This window comes from Pelophylax lessonae, assembly GCF_965119305.1.
Source record: "Pelophylax lessonae genome assembly, chromosome: 2".
In the NCBI taxonomy this organism is placed as follows: Eukaryota; Metazoa; Chordata; class Amphibia; order Anura; family Ranidae; genus Pelophylax; species Pelophylax lessonae.
In genome coordinates this window covers 569430860-569458044 of record NC_138769.1, presented here as the reverse complement: position 1 = coordinate 569458044, position 27185 = coordinate 569430860, and the positions used below count along the sequence as shown (strand labels likewise).

The 27185-nt window shown below is 42.9% G+C and overlaps 1 protein-coding gene across 1 annotated transcript in view; it reads left to right on the top strand.

Annotated features, from left to right (window-relative positions):
- NEMP1 (nuclear envelope integral membrane protein 1) overlaps positions 1–27185 on the top strand; it is a 72991-nt gene that overhangs the window by 10249 nt on the left and 35557 nt on the right. Inside the window, exons 3-8 of the mRNA XM_082247218.1 lie at positions 8741–8957; positions 10485–10557; positions 12551–12644; positions 13135–13249; positions 19377–19602; positions 23752–23925. Coding sequence (XP_082103344.1) covers positions 8741–8957; positions 10485–10557; positions 12551–12644; positions 13135–13249; positions 19377–19602; positions 23752–23925 — 899 coding nt within the window. The remainder of the gene's footprint in view (positions 1–8740; positions 8958–10484; positions 10558–12550; positions 12645–13134; positions 13250–19376; positions 19603–23751; positions 23926–27185) is intronic.

The following is a 27185-nucleotide window of genomic DNA, read 5'->3' as shown; positions in this document are numbered from 1 at the left end:
CCCCCCCCACAAAATCAGAAATGATGGAAATGTTTTTGAATCTGGAAAGATCAATTAAAACCGAAATTGCTACTTTATATAGAGACCTGGGACTTACACTGACAAGAGTAGAGGAAACTGAAATGAACATAAATACTCACGGGAAAAAGCTATCAAAATTAAAAGAACAGATGAAGAGAATGCAATTAGAACAGAGGAATATATCGTACAAGATGGAGGACCAAGAAAACAGAAATAGAAGGAAGAACTTGCGGATTAGAGGTTTACCAGAAAAAGATAGAAGAGAAATTACAACAAATGCTGGAAAGCGTACTTAATCCGATCCTTGGGAATCCTATTACGGATAAAATAGAATTCAAAAAAGTCCACAGAATAAGGAAACCTCTAAATGCACCAAGAGAAAAAACAGAAACCAAAAAGTAGGAAAAACAATAACAAGAAAGAACCCTGCTCACAAAACCAAATACTCTTTGGATTCAAAGGGAGGGGGGGAAGTAGGAAAAATAATAAGAAAGAACCTTACTCCTAAAATCAAATACTTCTGGCACCTAACTACTCTTGGAGATAAAACCCCAGGCAAATTCAATAAAAGTTAATGAGTGTAGGAAATTATTTATCATATAATGTACGAGGAATGAATTCACCCATTAAGAGACAAAAAATCTTAGGGGAAATTAAGTACCTAAAAGCAGATGTAACATTCTTACAGGAGACCCATATTACGCATGAATCAAACATCAGATTGTATTCCCCCGAGTCACCCTACTTGGTTTTACGCAGACACTTTTAAAGAAAATCAAGTGGGGTAGCGATTGGTCTCGCTAGAGGGACTAGATTTATCCTAGAAGACAGGTTAGCCGACCCGGAGGGTAGATTCCTCTTCCTGAAGGGGACGTTAAATGGAGAAGAGGTTACACTAGTAAACATCCATAGCCCCAATGAGGGACAAATAGCCTTCCTAGGGAAGATCCTAGGGAAACTAACAAATTTTAAGAAAAGGAGGGGTGATCTTAGCCGGGGACCTCAACCTGAGCCTTGATCCAAAGATGGATAATACTTCACGATACCAAAGATACTCGAAACATCAGATTAAGGATCTTAGGACAAAATTATATCAGATTCAATTAGCAGACATTTGGAGAATACTTAACCCAAAAGAGAGAGATTATACCTATTACTCAAATATACATAAGACATATTCCAGAATTGATTACCTTCTAATAGAACACCGATGGATCGAGAAAGTATCAGAGGCTAGGGTTGGGATTAGGACCTGGTCAGATCACTCCCCCATCTCAGTAAAAATAAAAATGGGTAAAGAACTAACCAGAAGATCTAATTGGAAAATTAATGAGGAATTGATCAGAGATAAAAAATGGGGAAAGGAAATAGAAAAAGAACTGGAATTTTATTTTCAAAATAACGATATTGAAGAAACACCTAAAGATATCGCCAACTTAAACATTTTGTAGCCTCCCTACCCCAGCCAATAAGAGAAATAAATGATCTCAACCGAAAAAAACAAGAATAACATCTCAAATATATACAAAATACTGAATGGGGGTGAGCAGCAAGTAGCCCCTCTAATGGTGGAGAAATGGGAGAGCGAATTGGGTGCTCGAAGAGAGGGACTCCAGTGGGATTTCACATATACTCATTCCATACGTGAGCAATGTATCATTAAGTGGCAGCTTTTTGTAAAAAAACAAAAACCAAATTGTCATCTTCCCGAAACTTGGGGCAAAATATAAAATACTCCATGGACTCTCAACATGCCTCTCAGCAAATGGCTTTGGGTGTCTACTATCCAAAAAGGGGTCATTTGGGGGGGTGTTTGAACTGTCCTGGGATTTTATGCTCAACCTTAGCCACAGATCACCCACTCTTCTAACCACTTGAAAACCAACCCTTTTCTGTGACTTTTTGTTTACATGGAGGAAAAAAAAAAAAAATATATATTACTAGAAAATTACTTTGAATCCCCAAAAATGTATATATTTTTTTGAAGCATAGGCCCTACAGAACAAAATGGTGGATGTTGCAATTTTTTTTTTTTTGTCTCACGGTATTTGCGCACAGATTTTCCAAACGCAATTTTTGTGAAAAATCCATTTTTTTATTGCACAAATACACTATATATTTCCTAATTGTTTGGTAAAATTTAAAAGATGATCCTATGCTGAGTACATAGATACCAAACATGACATGCTTTAAAAATTGCGCACGCCCGTGCAGCGCAACATACTACGTACATTTTTAAAAGTCTTTACAGGTTACCACTTTAGACTTTGAGGAGGTCTACTGCAAGAATTACTGCCCTCGACCTGGCGTTCGCAGCGATACCTCACATGCATGCTGCAATTGCGGTTTACATATGACACTAGACCAATGCTTGTGGTGCGCATTTGCGTGCAAGCATGGGGGGACACGGGGGGCTTGAATTTTTTTTTTTTTTTTTTTGTAAATCATTTTTATTATCACAGTGAATTTAAATATCCCCCATGATGGCAATCTCTGTAGTGACAGGTACTTAAAGCATCTGACCACACCAAGATTGGTGTGATAAGATGCTTTCCCAATTTCCCAATGGCGCTGTTTATTTCTGGCGAAATCGAAGTCATGAAATGCTTGTAGCTTCCGGTGTCTTAGGCCATAGAGATGATTGGAGCCATTCTGATCTCCAATCAGCTCTATGGTTAGATAATTGAATCACCGGCTGCACTCTTGGGTTAACCGGTGGGACAGGAGAGCCCAAGAAACGCTGGGGTGGGGGGTGGGGGGGGGTTGAAGAGTCCCCCTCCCACTGCTTGTAAAAGCAGTCTAGCGGCTAATTATCCGCTAGGATCGCTTTTACATGTATACCGACCGCTGGCTGTAAAAAAAAACGATACCAAGATGATTCCTAAATCTGCAGGCATCATCCTGGTATAACCACTCAAAGTCCAGCAATGTACCAGTACATTGCTGGTCCTTGTTTGGCATATATTGTAGGGTTTTTTTTTATATGCAGCCTGTGGGCTGAACGAAAAAGAGAACCTAACAGATTCCTTCATCCACATCGATCAATGGGGATGAAGAAATCTCCGCTAGAAAATGTGTAGTATACCCATCACTAGACCACCCAAAACATCCACCCGCTTCTCTAATGCTGGGCATACATGATAAAAGCATGTATGCCTTTTTTTTTTTTTTGTTTTTTTTTTTAACTGCGGTGGTGTATATATGCTGAGCGCAAACTCTGTGTCAGAATATATATATATATATATATATAAATCAGTGTGGCAGCTGATTGGTGTACCTGCAAAGCAAACTGGTTAACAATAGAAGAGTAAAAGAAAACATTACAATTGGTACCTGAAAAGCAGTAACAAAGTACAGTAGAAGAGCAGAGTAAGAACAGAAAATTAACTCAAACGACAACTATTTTTTTTTTTTTTCTTCAACTTTAACGTTCCAGCTTAGGGTCTCTCAAAATGACGATAGCCATCGAACAACTTTCGAGACCCTGTGTTAGTGTGCCCTACACTGTGTCATGCTGTACCCTATGCTAATATTCCACTAGTGTGTGGTATAGTTCGAAACATTCCCTGATGCAGAGACCAGGTGGGACAATAACGGGTGTCACGCCTAAATCCGCGCTTCCTACAGACACGACCTCTTCTTTGCGGGTGTCTTTGTGTAGGGTTACGTGGGAGGACATGTGGAGAATGCCTCTCATGCAGCCGGCTCACTGCATCTGGTAAGGGAAGTTGGGTAGGAACACCTCCTGGATACAGGTAGGCTCCGATCTCTTCCTGGAATTGTAGGAAGGATCCACTACGTCGTGACGCTTTGTATAGCACAAAAGCGTTCAGCAAAGCCAATTGAAATAAACAGACACTTTTTTGTACCAGCATCTGGCCTTACGGGCAACTTAAGTACAGCGCTATCATTTGGTCGTTCAGGTCCACCCCTCCCATATTAAGGTTATATTTGTTGACACAGAGGGTGTTCTCCATAACACCAGTTGCTGTAGTAATTTGGACTGTCGTGTCTGGGTGAATGGATGACAGAAGGAAAACATTCTGTGTATCTCTCCACTTCACTGCAAGCAATTTGTCCGTTTTCAAGCAGCCTCCCCCCCCCCCCCAAGAGGGGAATTTACAAGCCGTTGGGAGAAGCCCCGGCGATTAGGTGACATGGTGCCACATGCACCAATTTGAAATTCGAGCAGGTGACTAAATAGTGGCACGCTTGTATAAAAATTGTCCATGTACAAATGGTACCCCTTTCTGAATAAGGGTGACACCAAGTCCCACACAACCTTGCCGCTGCTCCCTATGTAGTCTGGGCAGTTCGGGGGGCTCCACATTGCTATCTTTTCCCTCGTAAACACGGAAACTAACTGTAAAGCCTGTGGCCCTGTCACACAGCTTATACAGCTTGACCCCGTATTTATTTATTCTATAATTTTTTTTTTTTTTTTTTTTTTTTTTTTTATTCAACCAGCGAATTAAACGAAAAAATGACTTGATTCACACAATCGATTTATGTGGATGGGGGAATCATTTCCACTGAGCTATTGTGTTCTGACGGCAGGGATACTTCCCCTCCATCAGAATACTGATCAGTACCGCAGGCTATACCTGGCAGCACTAATTGATTGGGAAAAACCTGACAGGCTGGTTGTACAGAAGTTGATCTACTACTCAACTTCTGTACAACCAGCCTGCCCATACATTGATGGAATTTTATTCGGTCCCTGCTAAACCAGCCCAATTTTGAACCATGTATAACTGGCTTAAGATAGTGGTCTTATGCATCATGCAGTAGGAAATATGCATCTCTGTCATTAGGTCTACTGCTCTCCTTTCTCAGCATGATTTTCACTCTGCCATTATACATGCATGATATGTGGGTGCTGCAGACACTGGGTTCTAGGTGAACACATACCCTGCACTCTCTAATAGTGTTGTACTGAAACACTTACTGACCACAGTGAGCTGTGAAATTCCTCTTCTACACTGAAAGAAGGCCTTAACACCTGGTCTGACTTGGTAAGTTTACGCTGGTTTTAAGACTCTTCTAAGCTAACACGGTTATTAAACGGCTACATTCCTATACTAACACTGTAGTTATCAGAGAGACCGCACGGTAAGGTGAAGAGATGTTATTTGGTTCCTACCTTAACATGGCTTATTAAACATGTTCTAGGGAATTACCACCCTGATTCACTTTGATAAGCTTAAGTATCGGTACACATTAGTGAGATTGCATGTAATTCGGAGCGCACTGCTCCTAAATTGCATGCGATCTCTGTGCGGTGCAAATTTCAGCCATACAATTTGTATGGCTAAATTCGCACCACAATCGCATTAAACACGCACATGACTTTTTTTTTTTTTTTTTTATCCGCAGCAGAATCGGATCACATGGTGGTTCACACGAGTGCGATCCGATTCTGTGCGAATTTGCAGATCGCACTGCAATATGCGATCTCAACTGGGGTTGTCGTTAACTTTTAATTGACACCCCCCTACGTATCGCATATGGCAGTGTGAACTGCCAGGGGTGCGGATGCGATGCGGGAACACGCTGTATATTCACAGCGTTCCTGCATCACAGAAGTGTGAACCGGGACTAACACCTGTTTAACAGCGGTTACTCAAAGTACAACTGGGTCAAGAGGTTAAACTGCCCTCACTTACAGAGCAAGTTCATTCCTTTGATCTAAAAGAAGGAAATTATACATTGTAAAGCATTGTATTTATACAGTGCCTTGCGAAAGTATTCGGCCCCCTTCAACTTTGCGACCTTTTGCCACATTTCAGGCTTCAAACATAAAGTGGAACGAAATTTATTGGATATTTCAAACTTTTTTTTAACAAATTAAAAGCTGAAAAATTGGGCATGCAAAATTTTTCAGCCCCCTTAAGTTAATACTTTGTAGCGCCACCTTTTGCTGCGATTACAGTTGTAAGTCGCTTGGTGTATGTCTCTATCAGTTTTGCACATCGAGAGACATGTTTGCCCATTCCTCCTTGCAAAACAGCTCGAGCTCAGTCAAGTTGGACGGAGAGCGTTTGTGAACAGCATTTTTCAGTTCTTTCCACAGATTCTCAATTGGATTCAGGTCTGGACTTTGACTTGGCCATTCTAACACCTGGATATGTTTATTTGTGAACCATTGCATTGTAGATTTTGCTTTATGTTTTGGATCATTGTCTTGTTGGAAGACAAATCCCAGTCTCAGGTCTTTTGCAGACTCCATCAGGTTTTCTTCCAGAATGGTCCTGTATTTGGCTCCATCCATCTTCCCATCAATTTTAACCATCTTCCCTGTCCCTGCTGAAGAAAAGCAGGCCCAAACCATGATGCTGCCACCACCATGTTTGACAGTAGGGATGGTGTGTTCAGGGTGATGAGCGGTGTTGCTTTTACGCCAAACATAACGTTTTACATTGTTGCCAAAAAGTTTTTTTGGTTTCATCTGAACAGAGCACCTTCTTCCACATGTTTGGTGTGTCTCCCAGGTGGCTTGTGGCAAACTTTAAACGACACTTCTTAGTGCCGGTTCACACTAGGGCGAACTGTGAGGTGACCTGGTCGCCTCATAGGTCGCCGCAGGTCGCCTCCCATAGGGAAGCTACGGACCCGTTCTAATAGGAGCGACACAAGTCGCTCCGACCTAGAAAAAGGGTCCGGAGCTTGTTATGAAGTCAAGTTTATGAAGTCAAGTTTATGAAGTCCGTGGCGGCCGCTCCGAGGTCGCGGCGCGCTGCTCGCACCGCGACCTCGGAGGTTGCCACCTAAAGTAGCGTCGCGGTAGTGTGAACTGGCTCTTATGGATATCTTTAAGAAATGGCTTTCTTCTTGCCACTCTTCCATAAAGGCCAGATTTGTGTAGTATACGACTGATTGTTGTCCTATGGACAGAGTCTCCCACCTCAGCTGTAGATCTCTGCAGTTCATCCAGAGTGATCATGGGCCTCTTGGCTGCATCTCTGATCAGTCTTCTCCTTGTATGAGCTGAAAGTTTAGAGGGACGGCCAGGTCTTAGTAGATTTGCAGTGGTCTGATACTCCCATTTTAATATCGCTTGCACAGTGCTCCTTGGGATGTTCAAAGCTTGGGAAATCTTTTTGTATCTAAATACGGCTTTAAACTTCTCCACAACAGTATCTCGGACCTGCCTGGTGTGTTCCTTGTTCTTCATGATGCTCTCTGCGCTTTAAACGGACCTCTGAGACTATCACAGTGCAGGTGCATTTATACGGAGACTTGATTACACACAGGTGGATTCTATTTATCATCATTAGTCATTTAGGTCAACATTGGATCATTCAGAGATCCTCACTGAACTTCTGGAGAGAGTTTGCTGCACTGAAAGTAAAGGGGCTGAATAATTTTGCACGCCCAATTTTTCAGTTTTTTTTTTTTTTTGTTAAAGTTTGAAATATCCAATAAATTTCGTTCCACTTCATGATTGTGTCCCACTTGTTGTTGATTCTTCACAAAAAATTACAGTTTTTTATATCTTTGAAGCCTGAAATGTGGCAAAAGGTCGCAAAATTCAAGGGGGCCGAATACTTTCACAAGGCACTGTAGTTATCTAGCAGCTTTAACAATGTTGATATACATTTGCTGGATGCTCCCTTTATTTATTTATTTTGACAGCTGTGAGTGAGCAGAGAACAGCTCAGTAACAGCTCTTTCACACGGGCGGTCCGATCAGATCCGCCTGTCAGTTTTTTAGGCGGATCTGATCGGATGCCCCATTCAGCCCTATGGAGCAGCGGATGTCAGCGGTGACATGTCCGCTGACACCCGCTGCCATCCACATCCGATCCTGTCCGTGAAATCCGGACGGATGGAAACCATATTTTCCATCCGTCCTGGGGATCGGATGAGAGCGGACAGGCGGTCCGCTCTCATCCGATTCCCCATAGAGAGCAGCGGGGGCTCTGACACCTCCCTCTCCGCACTGCAAGCGGAGACGGAGCTGTCATCTGCCTACGGAGGCGGACCGTGAGAAAGAGCCCTAAGAATCGAGGGCATGCCGTTTTAAGATCGTGAGGAAGGGGGGAGATATATATATTTTTTTTTATTGACCGATCAATCATGCAGCTCTCATTTAACTAGATATTTTACTTTTTGAATGGTTATAACATTTTAATTGCCTTTTGCTGCACTACATGGTGCTTCGCTTTCTTTACTGCGTTCACACACAAGTGGTGGGGGAAATTGCATGCGATTCAGACAGGAATCGCACTGCATTCCTGTTCGTTGCATGCGATTTTTGTATGGAATCGCACCGCAAAGTATCGGTATCTAGAGCATTTTCACAAGTACTCGTGAAAATACTCAGTATCGGAGCATCCCTAAATAACTATTCTTAATTTTCTGGCTGTGCTTGGAGAAGAGCCTGCCTGTCCTCTAAAGGTCAGGCTTGTGCTGACACGTGCCTCCCCTTTCCCCGCACAGCCATTCACTATGAAGATTAGTGTATCGTTGTTTCTCCAACCCTTGTATGCAACTTAGAATACAGATTATGTGAGCACTTATACATTAAAAAAAAAAGGCATTGTTTATTCATATACACAAATGTTTATTGCCTTTCATTTCCATTTTATGTGAAATATATTTTAAGTGAATAGGTTGCTTTACAAGGTAACGGTTTACACATACTTTAAATTATTTTTTTTGAATGTGATCGCTTTTCAAGATAATTTTAGCCTGAATTTATTTTCTTCATATACAGATACGGGTGAACAGTACCAAAATGATTCGAGTGACACAAGTTGATAGTGAGGAGCAGCTTTTGGAAACCGATACCTTCAGTGTGGGCAGCCTGTTCTCTTTTTTGAAGGAAAAATCGAATGACACCTACATTAATGTGGATCTCCACAGCAACAAAACTTGTATTAAAGTGCATGTTATTGAGGACGACACTCGTTATAGTGTAGTGCTTTTGAGAGGTAATGCTTGTCCTTTTTCTTTTTCTTTTTCTTTATTATTGCAGGCCGCATGTACATCTTTAGAACAAGGTCATGTGCATGTATGTAGTATAGCCCAAACTTTTTTTTTTTTTTTTTTTTTTTTTTTTACACCCATTTGAAGGCTTTGGATCTCTAAGGCTCCATTCCCATCTAGGCGTTTTTGGGCGATTTTCTGCTCTAAGCCTCAGCTCTAAAAACGCCCAACAAGACAAATCCTATTAATTTCAAGGGCTCCTGTTTACATCTGAGCATTCTGTCGCCTTAAGCAAAATGTCCGTCGCTCAAAGTACATGAGCTTCTTTTTATCAGATTCCAGGCTAATATTTTTCTTTTTTTTTTTTTTTCATTGGTCATTTGTCAACCTAAAAATGCCTGCACAAAAATGCTTGTAAAAAAAGACAACGCCTAGATGTGAATGTAGCCTTAGGCTTCATTCACACCTGAGCGTACAGTTTACAGGCGTGAAATGGGCCTAACAAGTTAGGTCCACTCTGATGTTGATTATCTAAAAACCACTAGAATGTGGTGTATAAACGAGCAGTCAGTAATGTGCAGACAATTCTTACTTGCCCAATCAAACTTTAGATACAATGATCCTAATTTTAGGAAGAAGCATGGTCAAAGCTTTTTTGGCCCTACTTCTATGGATCACAGGAGTGTAGTTCATTCTGCCCTCCTGTGACTCGTTTTCAGCTGTAGCATGCTGAAGCCTGTTGTCGTCTGACATCACTCAGCCGATCCTAACTTTACAGTGACTCCTGCCCTCTCCATAGACCTGCGCTCCATTGAGGGCTGGAGGGGCTGCCCCTCCAGCTTTTACTGGAGAGCTAGAGCAGAGAGCTGGTGACTGGCAGTCACCGGCTCACTGTTCTGAAGACTAAAGCCCCGTACACACGTACCGATTGTCGGCCGCCGACCGATCGGCCGATTGTAGGCTTGCTAGTATGATGCTGCCGACAGCGCATTTTCGGCCGAACAGAATATGTTGTGCAGACTTTAAATTATTTGTTGGCCGTCACCAGAACGGCCGATTGTTCGCCAGTCAGTACAGAATTCGGCCGACAATCAACAGATTGGCAAGACTGGGCATGCTCAGAGAAGAAAAAACACACGGAAAGTTAACCATCACATGACATCACTTCTGCAGTCGGCTATTGTTGGCTGACAAAATTCGTGTGCAGTCTTTTGCAGTTTTCAACCGACAGGACAGCCCTGGACAAAAGACGGCCGATCGTTCGGCCGACAATCAGTACGTGTGTACGGGGCTTTAGAATCAAATGATCAGCGGTCTTTGGTCAGTCCTCAGTTTGACGCAACGGGGGCCAGATGGCAGCATTCAACCAAAGCTGCCTCCTCCTAGATGAGTATAAATTTTTGTTTTGCTTATTACATTTTCTGAAGAACTTATACCTCTTTTTTAACAAAGTACAGCCTTTTGACTTACAACTTGTCTTACGTGTGTGTGTATTTATATATCGTTTGATTTATTTGTGTTTTTTTTTTTAGGGTTTGAGCCCAAGCTTTTCCTGGTTTTCCTTTTTGGTCTTCTATTGTTTTTCTATGGAGATACACTTAGTAGGTAGGTTATGCAAGTTTTGTCAGTTATGCTTCTGTTTATTATAAGTACCTAGTCATATAAAAAAAAAAAGCAAAACTGGTAGTACAGATTGAATTCAGTCCCCTAGAGATGTCTATATGAATCTGCAGCTTTGTGCCTGAGCGCTCCAAAACATTAAAGCAGAGTTCCACCCAAAAGTGTAACTTCTGTTATCGGTATCGTTACAGTATGTGTAGCTGCTGACTTTAATTTTTTTTTCTGGGGGCAGAACTTCACTTTAAAGTGGAGTTCCACCCTAAAAACTATCTTTGCACCTCCGCTAGTTTAGATGAACCTGAAAAAGAATTGGATAATTTTTTAATTTTTTTTTTTTTTTTGTTTCACTTTCACTTACATTGTTTTTAATGAAAATATACTTGCCTTCCTTCCTCCCTCTGCGGCCCAAAACGTCACTTCCTCCTTGCATTGACTCCTGGGAGACGAACGTCATCGATCCCAGGAGTCAATGCGCCTGCACCGGAGTCACTCATCACTTCCGGTGTAGGCTCGTCATACCTAAACAGCTTCTGGGCATGCCCAAAAGCTGTTCAGCAGGGAATTACGCGCCTGCACCGGAAGTGACGAGCAGGGCATTCTGGGACTCTGACGTCACCGAAGAGGACACAAAGAGGGACGCTCTGGCTTCAGCTGCCCACAGCTGAGATGGCAGCGCTGGAGAAGACATTTTCAAGGTAAGCATTTCTTACAGGTAAGTGAAACGGGACAGTTCAGAGGCTATTGTTGCTTAAATGCACTAGCCCTGACTGTCCCGGGGGTATTTTTAGGTAAAAAAATGTTTTCTGCCCCGAACTCCGCTTTAAGGGTTTTGTCACAGCAGCCACTTCAGTGGTCTAGCTGGGCTCAGCACAGTGATGATGAGCTGAGCTTCGTTTAAAAATAAATCAGATGTCACAAAGGCGGTTCAGTTTCATGCAGTAGTTTTTTTCTCCGCACACCACCGCAATGCTGTGAACCGGGCACATAGGAGACAAGGCATTTTGCCTTGTCATAGTGGTGGGACTGCACTGAAATATCTGCCCAATGCAGTCTCACCACATCTGTTGCGCACCAGCCCTAAGGCCTTGTGTATGCAAATTCAGATGAGCTGTGGTCCTATTTTGGTTTACCCTTTCTACGGACAAGTCCCACATGTGGTCCAAGTATGTTGGACATCCTCACAAACTAGTATAAAGGTTTGAGGAGTTGAGAGAAATTTTCATAAATGAATCCCCAGGTTTTGGGATCCTCTGGGATAAAGCTGCAGGTATTTTTGAAATTTCCAGAAAATGTAAAAAATGTTTAATTGTTTTAGATGGGTTAATGTTTTGTTTTAGATTAAAGAAAAATTATAAAGAGCAGAATATGGGAGCTGCCTTTGCAGACCTTCTGAAAATGTTAGTTTCCTTGCTGTCTCTGGATCCCAGTACCTTCACTGACTTGGAACAAGCAACCCAGTACCTTACTATTGGAGCAATTCAAACAGCATGACAGCTAATCAGCAAGCATTTTCTGAAAGGGAGATCAAAAAAGCAATCTACTTTCTTTTAGTATAGATTTACATTAAGTTGTAATTTAGTTGTACGTGCTTGCTACCATGGCAACATTAATATATTTCGTTTTGAAAGAATTAAACTGCTTGCACACTTTTTTTTTTTTTTATTTTTTTTTTTTTGAGCGTACGATCCTCTTTTAGATTTTCAAAACTCTGAAATGTAATCCTGAGCTTGCGGGAGCTACAAGTTACTCTGACACGTATTGCATTGTCACAGGAGCTGGCCCTCTATTCATGGTTTTTGCATAACCGGCACCAATTCCATCCCATGTACCATCTTAGTTGCTGCTGACCGTTTTACATTAGATTGTAAAATGTGATTTTAATCCGTTGTCTTAACAAAAAAAAATGTTTTATACATACAGTAAATCTCATCTTTCAGTTCATCTGTCTTAGATTTTTTGCTTGTCTCTTCTCTTACAGAAGTCAGATCTTTTACTACAGTACAGGTGTAAGTGTGGGTATGATGGCCTCAATGCTTATTCTTGTGTTCATGCTCTCCAAGTTGCTGCCAAGGGTAAGAGCTGTGGTTTTTGTCTCCTCTTACACTGTAGGTGCTATCTTAGGATAGAGTTAATAGGACTATGAAGCTTCTCATTTATCCAGCTCAAGGTATAGCTAGTAGTGTTTTACCTAGTATTGTTCCCTTTCAGTAGATGTTTCATGCGTGCTTGTTTTTTTACAATGCTGCATCTTGTGAATACTGTATGATGGTTGCTCAAGATTACCACAACAATTAGTGCATCTAATAATGATCAGTAGTAGTATTTCAATGGTTGTAGTAGGATACATAACCGGCCTGTGGGGCCTAATAAAATCTGAAGTCCCAAAGTGTATTTACTGTAAAAGCATTGTAAAGTAATTGGGGCCTAGCTGTAGAAGTTCCTGGAACATCCATAGGACCTTGCAGACTACTAAAAACAAAGGTGTTGCATGTAATACAAGACATGTTTGTAGTCATGTGTGCTTATAATTAAGTTGAAAAGTGACATTGTTTCTCATTTCAGAAAAGTTCATTCTACATGTTACTGGTAGGCGGTTGGTCATTTTCTCTTTACGTTATCCAGTTGGTGGTTAAAAATTTTCAGGGAATCTGCACAGAATATTGGCCATATCTTTTAGGTACGTAAGTTCTTTGTGATGAACATGGTCATTGCTAGAGTATTTGTCTTTGTCCTTGTGATATCCATTTATTGTATTCTGTCTTAATTGAGGTAGATCGTTTGCTATTTTTCCCACATTTAAAAACTGATGTTTTTATGGTAGCTATAGATAGGTTGAGTCACTGGGCTTGCTACTTGTAGCGCCTGCATTCTGGTAAGAGTTATGGTGTTCTGAAAATACCACTATATTGAAGTGGTTAAAAACCCTTACACAAACCCTCTGAAGTGACATAAGTTGTACATGTTTATCTGCAGCCATCTGTTCTGTAGATCATCCTAAAAACACACAGATCCAAGGATCTAGCAGGAGGCAGTGATCTGAAGTCTCAGTGCAGATCTAAGTAAGGAGAGCTTTGAGCCCTGATTGGAGGGAAGGGGCACATCCCCTTCACACAGAACATGGAGAGTATGCTAAGGGTCTCAGTCACAGTGGGCTGGAGCTCTCTTCCCTTTTATCTCTTCTCTTGAGAAAAGCTGTCAGAAGCGATTCATGCAAATAGCAGAGAAAGGAGCCAGCAGAGAGAAATCACACTTAGTGCTTGGGAAAGAGGCAAGCAGCAATAAATGGAAAGCCTTGTGCAAACTCCTAGTAGCAGCTTGGAACTTACACGGTTGGTAAGCACCAGTGCATACCCTACCTACCTGGATTGTTCCAGGTATTTTTTTTTTCTTTCTGGTGGCAGGGAGGAGAAGGGACTGTGAGTCTGATCAGCTGGAGAGGTTGTATTGTAACTAAACCCTTGAGTGAAAATGATACATTTTTTTGTCTATTGGGAGACAAAGGAAGTCTTAAACTTTTTGCTTTATGCCGCTTACCTACAGGAAAATTGGACGTTTGTAGATAAAAACATTGTGGGCCAGTGCAGGATAATGAGTCAAACAAAAATGAAATTCCCAGTTCAATTTGCTAACCAGTTTGCTTACCAACCAAATTAACCTGTCTAACAGTTTGCGTCAAAACAGGTTTAGTTAGCACACATTTGCAAACGCATGTGTAAGCTGCAGGGCCATTCCACGGCACCTTGTATTACCTGCAGTCCTAACTCTAGTGAATTTGAGTCTTCATAGTGGAAGCACATGCAAGCTAATGGATAGATAGGGGGCAGGTGAGCCTGGAGGTGGTAATACAGGGTGCCGTGGAGTGGCCCTGCAGTTTACACCTGCATTTGCAAATTTGTGCTAACTAAACCCCTGTTTTGACGCAAACTTTTAGACAGGTTAATTTGGTTGGTAAGCAAACTGGTTAGCAAATTGAACTGGGAATTTTATTTTGGTTTGTCTCATGTGCGTTGCCCTTCCATGTGCTCTTTGCTATGAAGGCCAGTTATAGGTGGGGGCAGTGGCCGTTTTCTTTGTTGTTCAGTGCAGGATAATCTCTGCTACACTCAAGTATCCTTTAGAGCAGTGGTGTCAAACTCAATTTCACCGCGGGCCGCATCAGCATTATGGTTGCCCTCAAAGGGCCAGTTATATCGGATATATTCGATGTCCAGAGCACCCCACACCCCCTACACCCTTACATAAGATGTCAAATCCCCCCACCATCAGAAGTCAGGAGACACCCACCCTTCCTTACATCACAATGCACCCACTTACCTTGTGCTGCTGCCAGGAAGAAGATGCGGGTGGATCTGGGAAGAAGAAAGACTCCAGAGGGCTGGAGTCAGCTTCCAGTGTCTGCTGAATGCTGAGACCAGGGGAGGCAAAGGCAAGGTGGTGTTGCAGCTGCACAGAGAGGTGCAGGATCGGTAGGAGGAGTTCTGCCCTCCTCTCTGCTGCGGACTGCTGAGAAGAGGTGGGGGCAAAGACAAGCCTTTCTGCAGCTGCACACAGGAGTGCAGGATCTGGCAAAGGAGTTCTGTCCTCTCTGCTGCCGACTACTAAAGACAAGGTAGGGGCAGAGACAAGGGGGGTGCTGCAGGAAAGGTGCGAGGGCCACATGGAATGGCCTGGGGGGCCGCGTTCGGCCCGCGGGCCTTGTTTGACACCTGTGCTTTAGAGAATGGATGTCTTCTCTCTGTTCTGCTAAAAAAAAAAAAATCTCAACCTTTTTACTACGTACTTTTTCCTCCATTGCTACTGGGATGGTCAGCTTATGGCAGGGATCCTCAAACTACAGCCCTCCAGCTGTTGCGGAACTACACATCTCATAAAGCATTGTAAAACTCTGACATTCACAGACATGACTAGGCATGATGGGAATTGTAGTTGCTGAACAACTGGAGGGATATAGCTTGAAGACCCCTGGCTTTTGGGATCAGATTTTCTGAAGCCTCACTTTGGAGTGCCATACTCGGGCTACTCTCCCTTCAAGAGCAGACCATTGTCTCTACCAGCGCTGAATCTAGTCTAGGTGTGCTAGAGTGCCAAGACCTTTCTAATCTACCCACTATTTGCTGTTTTTCTTTATGGAGACTGGAAAAATCCTGACAAGCTCTCTGTACCTTCCAAGTGTCAACCAGTCTTTTACCTGGATTTAGTTAAAAAGTGGGCGTCCCCCTGTAGATCTGGAAAAAATCCCATCATTACAAAGTGTCCACCATCCTAGTAGAGAATGAAAATATAAAATGCAGCGCTTTTAAGCATAAAAGTCCATGACACACACAAAGTCTCTTGTGATAATCTTCCACCCCAAAATGTAAAATTGATAACCGACAGTGATCCTGGAGGCCCTACACTGTCACCACTTAGAGCACACTGCCTCTTACCAGAGAGATGGGATCACTGTTTTAACAATGATCAATAGCGCTTTCATCAATTTAAGAGGAAAGATCACGGTGCCTGAATTGCATGAGGTGGACTCCACTTATCCAGCAGACAGATGTATTCAGAGTGTCCAGCAGGGGGAAGTGTTTCACCAAACAAAACAGCAATGGAAAAACTAATGGTGCAGTACCTAATTAAAAATATGTTTATTCATAAAGTAAAACACCCACCATAAATAAATAAATAAAAGCCTTTGACTACAGTCCTAACAAACAGCGGATGCCTGTGTCAGCATGTCCGCAATCCTCACAGACAATGGATGCATGTGTCGTCATATCGTCATATCAGCATGTCCGCATTTGGTACAGTATAGCAGACCTTCCTGATGGGACACCAAGCCAACTCCTCCTTACCGGTTTCGTAACACCTTACGTCGTCAGGGGCGAATCTACTTTTAAGGACCACTCTGCACTGCAACCTGTCTGCAGCGCCCGTGGGAGAATGGTTCCTGGGGATCAACTCTAACCTGTTCACAGTTCCTAAACTATAAGTGGGCATCTGCCTAATTTTTGATCTCTAGGTCTTAAATGTCTTTCCGCATTTTCATATGGTTATTGCTAGGTTTGACATGGCTTCCCTTCATCAAGGGGACTTTCTGGCTTCTTCAAGGGTGTGTACCTGCATGTTCCAATTTTTCCAGCACATCAATGGTTTCTTCACTTGCTGTGGGCGCTCTGCACTTACATTTTTGGACCTTTGGCCATTCTGCCGCCATTTGCATCTATTTATAACCTTTTGCTAGGCTTACTTTGCAGTCATCCGTATTCAAAATCAGTGGTCCCCAATCTTTTTGGGACTGGTTTTGTGATAGAAATTTTTGGCACGGACAGGCAGGAGGTTGATCTCCAATGACTATTTGCCCGGGAAATGGCTGGTGTTAGCGCCATAATTTTATAATCGGTGGGAGCCCTGAGCGTGTTGCCTGGCACCAAAAAATAGCAGCGGCAAATTTTGTGTGTGTTTTTTTTTTTTTTTTTTCCCCCACCAGAATTAAAATACTTTTGTTTTAACTGCTTCTGGCAACCTCCTTTCAGCGTGGGTAAACTAGCGCATGCGCATTTAATGTGTTCTTCTGTCCCAGAGTGAGGGCGGGCAGTGAGAGAGGACGTAATTCTCTCTCTCTCTGCTTGTGACTGCACCTGTGTAGAGCAGCCTTTGCAGCCCTGCTGTAAGGGCCGAACAGAGGTGATGCGAGGCGGGCAGTGAGAGATGATTGGGACCCCCATTCTAAATGACCTGCTGCTGAGGGAACAATAAGTTGTGGTTCTGCTTGACATTACCATTACTGTCAGAGTTGACCTTGCAAAGGGTTTGGCTGGGCCGAAACCTCCAAAATCAGCACTGGAACCAACTCATTTCTTAGTATATCTGGGTCTAACACAACTCAAAGTGATATTTAAAGGTTTGTGTTAACTTTTTTTTTTTTTTTTTATTATTATTCTTATGGCATGCTCTGTGCAGTTGTCTGATCCTCCTCCTTTTTTTGGTCCCCGGCTGGCGCTCCAGGCCCCTCCTTCCAGCCCAGTGCCCCCATAGTAAGCATCTTGCTATGGGGGATTCAAAGCAGGCTTGCTCTTGAGCCGCTGCTTCGTGTGTATGTTTATGCTCGGCCCCGCCCCGCCCCCACTCTCTCTTCATTGGCTCACTGGCTGTGATTGACAGTAGCGGGAGCCAATGGCTACCAATGAGGAGTGAGAATCAAGGCTTTCATGAACATCGCTGGATTGAGATGGAGCTCAGGTAAGTTTTAGGGGGGCTTGGGCTCTGCTGCACAGATTTTTTACCTTTCATGCATAGGATACATGAAGGTAAAAAACATTGAGCCTTTACAACCACTTTAACTCAAAAATGTTCTTCCCCAGGAGAGACTTCAAATTCTTTGCTACTTGACTCTTAAGCCCAGAGGTTACCTGACTCTGCTTTTTGTTTGGGTGTCCTTGAACTACCTTGAAAGAGGCTACCATTTGCCCAGTTCCACTTTAGTCATTGTGGGACAAATCAGTCTAATCCTTGGACAAACTGATTTGTCTGGCACGAGGAGTAGGTTGTCCCTGGATACCTTATGAATCCTGCTCTTGAGCCAGAAAGTCCTTTTTCTTCCGATCTGGAAGATCCTTATGACAGATTCCAGCCTCTGGGATTGAGAATGAGGTCTACTCCAAAAGAAATTTGGGGTGCTTGGCATCTTACTCCTGCACTCAGAAACGGGCTCCCCGGCTACTACTGTCACGGGACCCATACTTGGCATCCCCAATGGCTAGACCTTGCTGCCCTCCACGACTGGGGTGGTCGACCTAACACTGTAAACAAAAAAAAAAACAAAGGGCGCACCAGTCTAGCGCATTATCCTCAAGGCCTTTATTCTTAAATAAAAGATGTCTACTCACAAACAGGTGATATAAACCAGCATGACGGGCTCTGAGGAAGAGGCTAAGCCTCGAAATGCATTAGCCAACAGCATACACTGTATTCTGTGGACTCTGAAATTATGGACTTCGCTGTTTGAATCTGTCATGCTGGTTTATATCACCTGTTTGTGAGTATACATCTTTTATTTAAGAATAATTAAGGCCTTATTGAGGATAATGCGCTAGGCTGCTGCGCCCTTTCTTTGTTTTTTTTGTTTATAGATTGGGAATGAGGCCCTGGGTACCTTGTTGGTGCAGGAGAATGAGGCCCTGGGTACCTTGTTGGTGCAGGAGATGAAGTATATCCCCCTTTATTGCCTTGATGTAGCTCATGCTGTAAAAATTTACCTTGCAGCCACTGCTTCCTTCAGAAAGATTTACTCTGTTATTCCTGATCCCCCGTAAGAGTGTACCAATTTTTAATTCCATTTCTCATTGGCATAGGGAAACCTTCATTTAAACGTGTAATCTGAAGGAACAAGTGCCATGTTTTCCTGTCAGGGCACACTTCACTAGATGTGTAAGTGCCTCTTGGAATATTGGCATTGGGCTACTGTTTCTCAGCTTTGCAAGGCTACCCCCTAGTCTTTAGTTCACATCTTCCATTTTTCAACCAGGTGTATGTTGCAAGCCTCACCTGATGCCCAATTTTGAGAGTAAATCCTTCAGACCCCAATTTGAGCTGCAGGCGACCCCCATTTTTTGTTTGTGTTGTTAACAGTGAGTCACACTTGATATTTATAGATGTTATTAAGTGATCATATATTTATTATATATCTGAAGCCAAATATATGTTTTTTTGGATAAAGTAAGAAAGGGTTAAAAACTCCTGCTAGGTTTTTTTCAGGCTATTATTGTATTAGATTATGATAAATCCTGTAATAACTTTTTTTTTTTTTTTTTCCTTTTTAGGCTATCTCTGCATTGTGGGTTTTGTCAGCTTTGCTGTCTGTTACAGATATGGGCCACTAGAAAACGAGCGAAGTATCAATCTGCTGAATTGGACACTGCAACTAGTTGGTCTCCTGTTAATGTATGTCGGTGTCCAAGTACGGCATGTAGCTCTATCTATGATGGCAATTGCATTTTGCACAAAACAGATCGAGTACCCTGTGCACTGGGCATACAATTTTTACAGGTTTGTTTTCCTATATTCCCTTGTAGATAGAATAGGTTATTGATCAAAAAGTTTTCTATTGTGCGACCAGGGCCGCCAATAGGAGGGTAGAGCCAGCCTGCCAATTCAACAAGTGGGTCAGAAGGGAACCTTTTTTACTTTGTGGCACTGTGGAGTCATCTCGCAGCCTGCAGCAATTTAAAATGAACTACCCCAGGATCAGTTTGGTTAGCAGGAATCTGAGGACGAGACAGAGCTCTGTAGTGATTTAAGGACGCTATGGTTCCAACAATGAAAGTTATGGTCTGCCCTGGTGCATCAATATAGAAGAGTAGTTCAGAATGTCTTCTATATCAATCCGCCAGGGTAGGCCAGAACTTTAATTGATGGGGACCATGGCACCCAAGGATTACTCATGCTGCACCAAAAAATTGAATAGTCAAGTTTGTGCTCCCAGCTCTCTACTGATAAAACGGGGCCTATAGAAAGTGTGCGTGTGTATGTATATACAATTGTGCTCATAAGTTTACACACCCTGGCAGAAGCTATGATTTCTTGGCCATTTTCCCGAGAATATGAATAACACAAAAACTTTTCTTTCACACGTGGTTAGTGTTTAGGTGAAGCCATTTAATAGCAATCAATTGTGTTTACTCTTTTTAAATCGTAATGGCAACAGAAACTACCCAAATGATCCTGATCAAAAGTTTACATACCCTAGTTCTTAATACCATGTATTGCCCCCTTTAACATCCATGACAGCTTGAAGTCTTTTTTGGTATTTGTTGATGAGGCTCTTTATCTTAGACGGTAAAGCTGCCTATTCTTCCTGGCAAAAAGCCTCCAGTTCCTGTAAATTCTTGGGCTGTCTTGCATGAACTGCACATTTTGAGATCTTCCCGGAGTGGCTCAATGATATTGAGGTCAGGAGACTGAAATGGCCACTCCAGAACCTTCACTTTATTCTGCTGTAACCAATGACAGGTCGACTTGGCCTTGTGTTTAGGATCATTGTCATGTTGCCATGTCCCATGCTCAGCTTCCAAGCTGATGAATGCAAATTTTCCTCCAGTATTTTTGATAACATACTGCATTCATCTTGCCATCAATTCTGACCAAATTTCCTGTGCCTTTTTGTAGCTCACACATTCCCAAAACATCAGCGATCCACCTCTGTGTTTCATTTTAGGAATGGTGTACCTTTCATCATCGGCCTTTTTGGACTCCTCTCCAAATGTAGCATTTATGGTTGTGGCCAAAAAGCTCAATTTTGGTCTCCTCACTCCAAATGACTTTTTGCCAGAAGGTTTGAGGCTTGTCTCTGTGCTGTTTGGCGTATTGTAAGCGGGATGCTTTGTGGCATTTGCGTAGTAATGGCTTTCTTCTGGCGACTCGACCATGCAGCACATCTTTCTTCAAGTGCCTCCTTATTGTGCATCTTGAAACAGCCACACCACATGCTTTCAGAGAGTCCTGTATTTCACCTGAAGTTATTTGTGGGTTTTTCTTTGCATCCCAAACAATTTTCCTGGCAGTTGTGGCTGAAACTCTAGTTGGTCTACCTGACCGTGGTTTGGTTTCAACAGAACCCTTCTCTTTCCACTTCTTGATTGGAGATTGAACACTCAATTCCTTGGATATCTTTTTATATCCCTTTCCCGTTTTATACAGTTTAACTATCTTTTCCCACAGATCCTTTGACAATTCTTTTGCGTTCCCCATAATTCAGAATCCAGAAATGTCAGTGCAGCACTGGATGAAAGGTGCAAGGGTCTGTCAGGAGTCCAGAAACTCATTGACCTTTTATATTTATAGTATATATATATATATATATATATATATATATATATATATACACATACATATACATACACACATATATACATACACACACTACAAGCAAACAGATCACAGGTGAGGATGGTTACCTTTTTTAAAAGCCATTCAAACCCCTTTGTGTCAACTTGTGTGCATGTTATCAGGCCAAAATCACCAGGGTATGTAAACTTTTGATCAGTCATTTGGGTAGTTTCTATTGTCCTAATGATTTAAAAAAGAGTAAACACAGTTGATTGATAAATAAAAGGCTTCAGCCAAACACTAACCATGAGTGAAAGAGAGGTTTTTGTGTTATCATATTCTCTGAAAAATGGACAAGAAATCATAAATTCTGCCAGGCTATGTTAACTTATGAGCACAAGTGTGTGTGTGTGTGTGAGATGTACATCTTCTTCTTTTTTTTAATTACACCATGATTACCCTTTCCCTGCAACCTGGCTCCCTAATGATGTGGTAGACTATACCTGATTTGCTGAACTGCCTTTAAAGCTTGTTTACATGTGTATCGTCCTCTTAAGAGCAATCTGGTGGATAATTTTTTAGATGCCGTTTGACAGGCAGGGAGTAGGCGTTCTGTCACCTCCTCACGGTCTGTTTTAACTCCTAAAAATGCATTAGGGTAAAAAGAAAAACTGGCTTTTGAACTACTAGTAAGTATTAAGGGTTTCCCATTAGTGTGGCTCTGTGTGCCGGGTTTTGCGCAGGCACAGTAGCCTATTCATTTGAATGGGCTGCTGGACCTCCTAAAACAAGGTGAAAAGGCCCCTAAAGCATTTCTGGAATCGCAGCCTGCATGGGAACTTCAAGTGCAGTGTGCTTCCCTGTGATTTCCATTGTGTGCGGCATGCCATTAGGGTTAATGACACCCGCACACATCCAGCACATTTTTCGGCATTGGTTGCCGATGCGGGAACAGGTGTCGACCTACAACCTAATCCACCCGCAAAAATAGGAACTCAGCCTAAAAAATGTTTGTTTTTATATAGCAATGTTTACCTGAAAGAATCAAACTGGAGAAACGAGATGTATGATAATATCTCTAAAAATAAACAACCCTGAGAGCTGGTTCACACTGGGGCGACTTGTCAGGCGACCTGGTCGCCTGACATAGATTAGCACAGGACCCGTTCTAATAGGAGCGACACAAGTTGCTCCGACTTAGAAAAAGGGTCCTCAGCTACTTTGGGGCGACCTGCAAGGCAAGTCGGGTCGCGCCTATGTGAACAGGCTCTTATTGAACATTGCACTCAAACGGAGTGTATATACTAATTTGTATGTGAAGCATGGCTTCCTGAGTGTAATTTTCTGGCAGTGCTGTGGTAATTTAACTAAAGCATGGAGAAAAACAGGACTCTGTAGTAAACCTTTCCAAAAGAAAACCTTCATCATAAGCTTACCATTTCTGAGATGTGATGTCTGCATTGGTGTTTTTTTTTAGGCTTTCTTTTATCTATTTTCATCTGGTGATCCAGTCAGTAAGTCTGTTTTTTTTTTTTTTTTTAAGAACAAGCTCTCCAGCAGAATGTATCAGTTACTGAGTTGAGACAAACCATTTAACGCTAACAGGTGCTTATAATCAGCACTTATTTTATTTAAAACCTTCATCCCAAAATGAAGAAAAAAACTGCTGTAACAGTTTGGCTTGGAGTTTGGCTTCAATTTTGTTGGTGTATTTAAATGTGTTAGTACATCTAACCCTCCCCCCGACTGACAGTACTGCTGTCCAAAGGTACCCCTGTGCGCCTTCAATCAGAGTGGGGGCACAGGCTGTGTGTGTTTGGCCGGATCACCAGGTAAAAGAAAAACAAAGGGGGAAAAACCTAAAGAAAACATGTAGCACCACATCTGATGATTGGTAAGCTGCAATATATTACATATTTAGTTTTGGCTTAAATACCGCTTTAACTCTTGATACAAAATATTGTCATCAATCATACATTTTATTTAAAGCTGGGTTCTAGACACCCACCTTTCATCACTTCCTAACACCTACCATTCATCAGTTGGTTTTCCTTAATTTGGGAACACTTTCTCCTGGATGCAAAATACTTTATTTTTAGTTGTGGATTTCATTTGATTTCACACCATGGACAGTTTAGTTCTATCTATAAGAGTACCTACAGCAAAGGCTGCCAGTATTTCTTCTCTCTGCCTAACGACATACTACCTGACGATAAATATAAGCCTGCAGATGGCCGCTTTAATACATTTTATGTTTTATTGCTAACTGTGAAATGTGCAGAACACTCTGGTTATCACCTTTTACATGGTACAATGTTACATTTTTGAAAAATTGTGCAATTTGCAGAAATCTTTCTTTTGACATTCCAGAAAGGTGTCTAAATACAGAGTAAAACCCAGCCCACCGCGCTTTCTGACAGAGGAAGAATACCGGAAACAAGGAGAGCTAGAGACCATGAAAGCTTTAGAGGAGTTACGGGGATACTGCACTAGTCCAGATTCCCAAGCATGGAGGATTGTGTCACGTATCCAGTCACCAAAGAGGTAATGAATGTTTTCTTTAGTTTAATTTCTCAATTTGCGAATGTTGTGTTTTTATGTGGTTCAGTTAAAAGTGCCACCTAGTTTTTTCACATGAGCTGTAAATACCAGGAAAAATATACCTTAAATAAGCAGGACACCTTTTTGCTACCTTTGTTAGGTCAGTGTACTGGTTAAATGACAAAGGGTAATGGGATCTTTTCTGTGTTGGTCATGAAACTAAAGTGATCTTAAAGGTTACATTATTTTAAAATGCAAAGATCTTATACTTACCTGCTCCCGTGCGATGGTTTTGCACAGAGAAAGCCCGATCCTCTTCTTGGGTCCGCCGGAGGTCCGGGCTCCTCCTCTTCTCTGCCCCAAAGCAAGCGGCAGCAGCCGCTCTTGTGCAGATTGCTAGATCTGCTAACTATTCGGGGGGCAGCAGAGGGAGTTGCATACTGAAGGTTTTTGTATCTTCATGCATAGAATGTATGCAAGTTAAAAACCTTTAGCCTTTATAGCCACTTTATTTAGTCAAAAAAATATTTTTTTTATACTTTAAAACATAAATAAAATCACAGGTCCAAATTATTTTCTTTTTAGTTGACGGACACAGCTCCTGATCTTCACCATTGGGTTATACTGGCACACTAGATTAGAAAAATAATCTGGCTATGCCTATGGGCAGTCCCCAGGGCGTATACTCCCTCTTCTTTTGCTATAGGTACCCATTCTTTTTTTTTTTTTTTTCTGCTTAGTCAGGAGTAAGGCCTTAGTTCCTTGCTGGGATCTCTGGTCCTGGCAATTTTTTTTTTTGGATAGAAATGTATTCTCCTGTGAGATCTACAATCAACTGCCAGACCAGGGGACGGGCTGGATAATCTAGATCCAGGGGTCACCCCAGTCTGGCCAGATGCGGCTCCAATATTGGTGCGACTGTTGGCGCTGACAGTGGTTCTCCCGCATATACTGTGGCTAAAATGCTGGTCTGCAGATCAAACTTCTAAGAAGGCTTTGACCTACCTTTTCAGGGTGATCGCCTGTTTGGGGCTACCCTTGAATACATTACATTATTAAAGGTCTTACAGGGGGTAAGAGTACCTTTTTCCCACAGGCTAACAAGGGTAAGGACCTTCATCGCAGATGGGGTCCCTCCTATTCCTCACATACATGTTTTTTCGTCCCTCCGGAACGGGTGATAAAGGATGAAAGTCCTTCAAGGCCTCCTCCGGTGGCTCCAAGCGACCCTGGTCTGGAAAACAGAAATCCGGTTTCTCCAGACCTGCAGATAAAAACTTGACTACGCCCCTAGGGCCATCCTAGGGGGTATACTTTCCACTTCCTGGTATGGGACTTCAGTTTTTTCTGCCTAGTCAGGCGTAAGGACCTGGTTCCTTACTGGGATCTGTGGTCCTGGCATTTTTTTTTTTTTTTTTTTTTTTTTTTTTTTTTTTTAAATGTAATTTTTTTTTTTTCTTCCTTTTTTATTTTCTGTTCCTGTGAGAACTACAATCAACTGCTGGATTGAGCGATGCACTGGATATCCCAGATCCTTATGGTCTTGCCAGCGAGCGCAGCCCAACTATTAGCTCTGCCCTAGGTTGGCCCTGACATAGCCCCACTGGACAGGGGCTGGCTGGTGAGTGAAACACCTCACGGGGATGCATAGCCCTGGTTGCAATAGGTAGATAGGCTCCTTTTTGTGCCAGTTTCTTCCCTCATGGTCTCCCCCCCCCCCCCAGCGGGGTTCCCCTGTACTGGTCGCCCTCGCCTACATCCCCCCTCAGATTGCACGGGCTCTTGTGGGTGTGGGGTGTCCTGGTGATGGGCTGAAGGGAGGCAGGAGAATGCTGCCGGCGACCTTTTTATTTTATTTTTTTGAGGTCCCTGCAGCAAAAGGCTGCGTGGGGGGTCCCTGTGAGGACCCCCCTGGTGGACTACCAAGTACCTGTCTGGGTGCCGCGCTGCACCGCCATTTTCTTGTGGATGACTGTATTCAGTTTCGGCAGCCATGTTTGTGTAGTCCAGCCGCCATGTTTTTGGAGTTTCCCATTGAAGTCAATGCGCAACCTTTTTCTTGTAGCCTGTGGAGCAGTGATGTGGCGGTGGGCCTGTAGTGGCAGTAACTGTGCTTCCGTTTATGATCCCAGCATGGCAAGCAACTTGGCGTTCTGTATCCAGCTCTGAATAAGTTGCGAGTCCCTGCGGGTATACAGCTCCCTCTTCTGCTATAGCAGCACCGCTGGTGCTCTGGTTCTTGCAGTCCTACAGTGTTATCGGTGTGAGGGAGGTTTTTTGGGCAAAAAAAATGTTTTTCCCTTGCATTTTAAGGGCGATCCTCCGACTTTAATCATGGAGTCCCTGGAGCAGGTATCGACACCTAACCCATTCTCAGAAGCTGAGGGACCCTCTGGGACTCAGTCTGCCCTGGCGGCCATGACGGCGGTCTTACAGTCACTTGTATCAAAGGTAGATATAGCTTTTCAAAAGCGGTCTAGCAAGAAGCATCCACCGCCCTCACCTGTATACTCTGCCTCACCGGAGTCTGAGGTGGATTTGGCCGCCATGGACCCTCTTGGTCTGCATCCACGCACCTTGAGTGCTCTTGACAGTGTGGATGGTTCCTCTTCCAGTACGGCGCTTGTGGAGGCACTGATTGTATCAGTGCGGAAAACTTTAAAAATAGAGGACATGGCTGCTGCTTCGCCGGTGCAATTTGACACCCGTAGGCTGTCTAAGGTGTTCCCCTTACCTGCTTTTTTCGACAGTATTGTTGCTAGTCAGTGGGGATCCCTAAAACGCATGGTTGGAATATCGAAGTGTTTCGCCTGGAGATATCCTTCTGAGGAGTCTCTTTTGAAGAACCTGATGGTTCCACCAGTGGTGGGCTCTCAGGTTTCCAGATTAAGTAAGGCCACACTCCTTCCGGTGGAAGATTCCCTGTCTTTTAAGGACCCTGTGGACAAGAGTCTCTGGTCCGATACTTTTTCACTGTGGCGGGTTCAATTTTGAGGCCAGAGTTTGCTATCACCCTGGTCTCCCAGACCTTAACGAAATTGGCAAAGCTTCTATGCCAGGATCTGGAAGGGGAATATCCTCCTGAGCTGGCGAATTAGTTGATACAGGGGCTACATTACATCTGTAATGCGTCCTTGGATGTGGCCCGTTGGTTGGCAGAGTGTTTGTGACTGCGGTGACCCTCCGCCGCATAACTTAATTGAAGCACTGGTCGGCTGACCCGGCTTCCACAAAGGTGCTGACTTGATGTACCGTTTGCAGGA